The sequence below is a fragment of the Meleagris gallopavo genome, chromosome 4 (assembly GCF_000146605.3).
Source record: "Meleagris gallopavo isolate NT-WF06-2002-E0010 breed Aviagen turkey brand Nicholas breeding stock chromosome 4, Turkey_5.1, whole genome shotgun sequence".
NCBI lineage: Eukaryota > Metazoa > Chordata > Aves > Galliformes > Phasianidae > Meleagris > Meleagris gallopavo.
Window position 1 is genome coordinate 53,709,219 of NC_015014.2, and position 6,314 is coordinate 53,715,532.

At 44.7% G+C, this 6,314-nt stretch overlaps 1 protein-coding gene across 1 annotated transcript in view; it reads left to right on the forward strand.

The window, feature by feature from the left end:
* Positions 1–219: 219 nt before the first annotated feature.
* Positions 220–6,314, forward strand: part of PPARGC1A (PPARG coactivator 1 alpha) — a 73,400-nt gene continuing 67,305 nt past the window's right edge. The window contains exons 1-2 of the mRNA XM_003205895.3: positions 220–565; positions 6,084–6,263. Coding sequence (XP_003205943.1) covers positions 518–565; positions 6,084–6,263 — 228 coding nt within the window. The 5' untranslated portion in view covers positions 220–517. The remainder of the gene's footprint in view (positions 566–6,083; positions 6,264–6,314) is intronic.

Here is a 6,314-nt window from a genome sequence, read left to right on the forward strand (position 1 = left end):
GCTGCTTGGAGCACACGTGCTGCAGCCCGGCTCCTGTCACCTCACTTCTTCTTTAGCATTAATGCAGCTCTGTCCGTTGTTTGTTTTGGACAAAAAAAAAAAAAAAAGGGAAAAAAGAAAGAAAAAGCATTGAGAAAAGAAAAGCCAGGCTGTGAGGGACAGGAGCTGTTGCATGGCAGGCAGTGCCCGATCTCGGGGGTGTGGCGTGGCAATGTGATTTTAATCACAGCGTGGTGCTGCTGGAGACTCAAAGGTCTGAGTGGCTTTTAAAAAGATTTACTTCGCTCAGCCTGGGTCTGCCTCTGAGCGACGTCACGGCTGGAGCGGCGGCACAAGAAGGCTGGATGAGTGACAGCCCAGCCTACTTTTTAAAGCTTTGTCATGTGACGGGGACCAGTAGTAAGACAGGTGCCTTCAGTTCACTCTCAGAAAGGGTCTCGTTACTGCATGCGTGTGTGCTCCCTGCCCGGCTCTGGATTGCGCCTCGCGAGCGGCACTGCTGCGGTTCGGGAGCTGGATGGCGTGGGACATGTGCAACCAGGACTCTGTATGGAGTGACATCGAGGTGAGCAGGGTGTGGGAGAGGGGCTGCGGGCGCACTTTGCAAACAAGTCTGGATCTTATCTGAACTCCACTAAGTTTGCTATTTTAAGGTTACTCTGCGATGCCTTGAGCAAATCAAAGCTTAGCTCCTGTCATCGGTATCTCCTGCAGTTGGAAACTATTTTCATGTGCCTCTGGCTCGCTTTCCCCGTCATATGCAATATTTATGCTCTAAGATATTGATATGAATCAGTGTCTGAAGTCTTTCCAGTGGCATTCAGTGGCCTGGTTGGAAAAATGCCATGTTTGTTTAGAATAAGATCAACATTTCCTTTTTTCCACAAAAAGGAAAAAAAAAAAAAGATGTAGGAGTTAAAATTAACCAGTGGCTTCCTATTTTCCTTGCTTGTTTCACTCTGCTCTGTTGAAGGTTTCCACATTGTTTATCAGCTGCAGGATTCAAACCCCCACACGAGAATGAACACCCCGGTGTTTTGCTTTAGATGCTTTTAAAAGGGATTTCTGGAAGTAGCTGTTTTCCTGCTTCTCGTGGTGTTGGAATAATCACCCTGTAGCTGTGCCCTGTAGGGCAGGGTGCTCAGTCTGCACAAGCAGCCGAGCAAATGGTTAAATCCCACTGTACGGCAGAGACAACAGGATGAACCGTGAGAATAGAGTTTATGCAGGACTGTGTGAACTGCTGCTGCCGCTGCCGCCGCTGCCGCTTGTGTAAAAATAGACGGCAATACATCAAACCCACAGCTTCTGCTGGCTACAATTCATAAAGGGAAAAAGAGAAAAGCAAAAAGCAAGCAGCTTCCTTGCATCTCTGAAGGATGAAGTGAGGTGTGAGGATTTCTGCATGGTTGTGTTGGGCAGAACGGAGCCTTACCTGGAAGTTTGGGCAACTTGGGAAGCGAGGCAAACTTTGTGTGGACCCCGTTGAGAGGAAGGCAAAACCCAGAGCTGCTGGAGGAGCCGACCCGCCGCTGTGAGTGGATAAGTGCTGGTAATGCTCCCCCTGGGCAACAGGGGAGGGAGAAACAGGTTCCATGCAGTGCCTTTTAAATAAGATGTCCATGCCAGGCAGATACCCATCTGAAGTAAAAATGTGACAGCGTTCTCCTTGTGTGTTTTTCCTATCTGGCAGAGCGTGCAGGCGGGTCCTTAAGTCTTTTTGTCGTGTTTTAAATATTTGCAGCTTGCCACTGTATCCACTGATTTCTGTTTGCATATTGTAATTGCTCTTATCTTGTTTTGATTTCTTGGTGAAGTGGAATAGATATGGATAATTCATATGTCCTGTAGCTATTATGAGTCTGGGCTGTAAGTGGATGACTTTCTGGCTCCAGAGTCCTAATTGTTTCTGAGTAGCTGGAGTATCCTGTGGGTTGTTGTCTGGCTTGTAGCGTGGGTCTCAGCTGTCGGAGCTTCATTTTTCCATCATGTATTATTCCTAATGCTGCAAGGAGCTGATTGGGGAACCAGCTTACATGGAAATATTGAAGATTTATTTTAATCACTAGAGTTCCTGCAGTAATTTCAAGCTAGTAACAGAACGGATAATTTATGTCAATGACTTCTTCATAGTGTGGAGGGGGAAAAAAAAGAAAAAAAGAAAAAAAAGACTCGATCTTAATATTAATCGTGTAGTGCTGGGTTAACTGTTAGTAGGATTTTAGCAACGTGCTCCTGCACAGCACTTCCTGGAGCAGCGGAGCAGTGCTGCCTGCTGTGCTGGCTCTGGGGATCACCTTTACCGGTCTCACAGATTGCAGGCAGCAGGTACCGGAGGCTGCCTTCATTTTTTGAATCATTAATGTTTGCTGTCAAGTTAAAATGTATTAGATTCTCACTCCCATAATGACAGGACGGCGCACTGCTTAATAAAGGCCTGCATTGCCGTAGCTGATCGGCGTCCCCAGTGTTCCACAGTTTAATGAAGGTGATGTACAGTAAGGTTGTAAGGATTGATAGAGAGAGCCCACATGACACACATTGTAGCAACTCAGTCTTCCTTCGCTGGGTTCACCCCCTCGGCTCTTCGAAAAACTTGTTAAAAATAAAACGGAGATTATTTTTTCATTAATATAATTAATATGGCACAAGTCCAGTCTCTTTTTTTCTTTTTTTTTTTTGTTTTTTTGTTTTTTGTTTTTCTTTCTCTTTTTTATTACCTTCAAAGGACACAAAAAAAAAAAAAGTCCAAAAGGTTAATGGGGAATTATGCTTAATTATAATGATTCATTATCATCAGTGCAGTTAAGCTAATTTATTGTTTGCGTCTGAACTAAGAGGGGAAAAAAGTCGGCTGAAGTGAAATAACGCACAGTAATTAGCCTTTTGTGTTTAGTGACTGCTTTATCCTCCTAAATGTTGCTCTGAAATTAAGGCTGTGGTTACAGAATACCTCTAGTATCCAGTAACGGTGGGAATACAGTAGGTTGCATTCTGGCAATGCAGGTGCACCTGTTACAGATGTATAGCAAACAGTAAATATCAGCATGTCAGATAAGGACAGTTTTAGGACTTGGAGCGTTAAATCTGGCATCATCCAAAGGCCAAATATAAATTAATAACAGGAACACTTGCTGCTAATGTGTCTCAGATTAGAAACATAATGTCATATTCAGAAACATTGATTTTATTATCATGTCAACATTGGCGAGAACATATATACTTCATTTCAGCAATTGCATTTTTTAAGTGACATTGCAGTCATTATAGGCAAATGAAAGCTGTGATGAGCAGAATTTTTTTTAATACAGTTGTTTATGTTGCTTGAAAAGCCCGTGGTAGGAACTTAAAAATACACGTAACTGAGAAATAACATGTTTAAGTGGGTAGTTCACAGAGTGAAGCTATTTTTACAAATGAAAGCATAAACAGATCAGCAGGATACTTTACAAGTCTGCGGCATCAGATACAAACTACTGCCCTCCACAACACAAACATGAGTGATGCTGAGAATCTACCTGTTCAGTCAAAAACTAGATTATCTTTTAATGAAATTGGAGATTTTGGCCAAGTGTCAAAAAGGTCCTATCTACGTTATAAGCTTGCTGCTAGAAGATGATCTAGCACTAAAGAAGAGGGAACTCCTTTTTAATTTGTTTTCTTGTGTCCAAAATAATAATAATGAGGTGTGCATTCAAAATGACCTAAGTGAGATTTTGACTTCTTGAAGTTCTGCAGCCCCTTAAATAGCAAAAATAGAAACAAGTGTTATTTCAGAGCCTTGTTTAGCAGCCTCCTTGTTCTTCACCCCTTGGCCTGCTGTGTGGTTATCGCTCAGCGTCCTGCTACACATAGGAGCTGGTCGCTGAATTACAGCCTGCACAGCTGCACTGGCTCTGTGTGCCAGCACAGGAGCCCTGCTCGTGGCCACACTGCTGCCAGCCGCCGAGCCTCCCGGAGGTCAAACCCTCAATGAGATGCTCCTTCAGAAGCTCCCGCTCGCGTGCTGTGAAAGGCGGTCCTTTGGAGAGGGACATAACGAATATTGAGCAATTCCCAGCGATGGAAACGATGTTATTGCGCTCAGACTGCTCACTTCAGAAAGTGGTATTTTCTGGGTTGACTTCAATCCAAAGTTGGGAAATCGTTCAAAGCACCCAGGCAGCTGATGATCAGCCTGCTGTCTGGGTGTGCTCGAGATCTCCCTTAGCACCCAGTGAATGGGCCCCCAGAGCAAGGAAGATGTGGTGCTGTTGGAGTAAGTCCAGAGGAGGCAAGAAGATGATCAAAGGGCTGGAGCAGCCCTCCTATAAAGAGAAGTTAGGGGAGTTGAACTTATTCTACCTGAAGAAGAGAAAGCTCTGGGGAGGCATCATTGCGACCCTCTGTTGCTTAAAGAAAACTTACATACAGGAGGAAGACTGACTTTTTATATGTTCTAGTAGTGTCAGGACAAGGGGGAACAGATTTAAACTAAAAGAGGGGAGATTTAGGTTGGGTATTGGGAAGAAATTTTTTATTCAGAATATTTTTATTCAGGCTACCCAGAGGAGATATGGATGCCCCATCTCTGGAGGTGTTCAAGGCCAGGCTGGATGGACTCTGGGCAGGCTGGGCAGGAGGCAACTGTACCCACAGCAGGGCGTTGGAACTGGATGTTTGGTAAAGTCCCTTCCAAGCCAAACCGTTCCATGGTTCTGTGATTCTGTGGAGCACTTGTTGTGGAAGCATTTAAGCTCAGCTGACTGCATGGCTTTTAACCATTCAGTGCCTGCCAGCTGTAAAGGGTGGCGGGGTGTTTTGTGGGATCTCCATGTCAATGTGGAAGTCTGGAGGTGGGTTCTAAAGGTACGTGCTACAGTGCAAGAGGCATTGCTTTATCGAACAGCATTGACATATGGGGCTCCACAGCTTGCCAAGCTGTTCCTACATGTTTTCCATAATTAAGGATTGGGTTTGATGGATACTCTAACATTTCAATTGCTATGCTAAAGTGGGTGTGTGATATTAATTTTTTTCTTGCTTAGTAGGTCAGTCAATACTCTATCTAGCTTCATACTAGCATACAAAAGGATACTTATTCCAAGTTTATTTGTATTTATCTCTGCACTGTTCAAAGTCATGGAGGCAAAAACATGTTGCTCTGCTAAAGAGATTTTTGTTCCCTACAGAAAGCAAAGTGTTCCACAGGTCTTCTCCATTGGCGTTGCTGAGTCAGCAGCAGACTGCTGTGGGGCTGCTGGAGGAAAAACAAACAAACAAACAAACAAAAAACAACCCTCCAGTCCTTCAACACGGCCACCGTCAGGGAGGGACAGCTAGGGTCTGGATGGGAAGTCCTGGCCTGGGGCAATGACTTTACTGCCCCTGTCACCCAGAGGTGAGCGCAGGGATATTCAGAACACACCCCACCAGCCAGGCCCCTGCTTTGTAACTGGGTAGCTGAGCTCTGTCTATTGTTTAGACACTGAGGAAATGACATAGCAGCATCCTTACCCCATGATTTGTTCTGCCCATATGGCGACCACCATCATATCTCACCTCGAGGACTGTGGTAAGAATCTGGAAGAGCAAAAATGCGAGCATCTCCAGCTTGAGCTAGCTCCAGGGCTGAAGGCTGTAACAGGCTGTGTCTCCGTAACCTGAATGCATCAGGAAATGCAGGAAAGACCTTGCCCAGAGGTATTCATCTGTAACTTCTACCTTCACTGGTTTGCTCTGAAGCAGCAGCAGAATAAGGTCGTGCTTTGGCTTCTGCTGTTGGATTTTATAAACCTTTGGATGCTATTGTTGTCGAAGGCTACAGGGAAAAGGAAATTCACTGTTCCTTTACAGAGACATGATAGAGAAGGCAGCTTATGCCTTCCTATTATGGATTATGCCCTCCTATTTCCCCCTCCTCTTTGCGTAACTGTCCAGTGCTAAAAAAGATCTAATAGTTAGTGTGGTTTTTTAATTCCAGAAAACAATTCTAGTGACCCTGTGCTATAGCTTAATCGAGGCTTAATTCTTATCACATGATATTAAAGTTAATAGATTCCTGGCAATTAATGAAACTGTTTCTACATTGCTGTTTCCTGCAGTGTGCTGCTCTGGTTGGTGAAGACCAGCCTCTCTGCCCAGACCTCCCAGAACTTGACCTCTCCGAACTAGATGTGAACGACCTGGATGCAGACAGCTTCCTGGGGGGGCTCAAGTGGTACAGCGACCAGTCTGAGGTCATCTCCAACCAGTACAGCAATGAGCCTGCCAACATCTTTGAGGTAAGGGAAGGCGATTCCGGTGAATCCATGGTTTTTTTTTGTTTTGTTTTG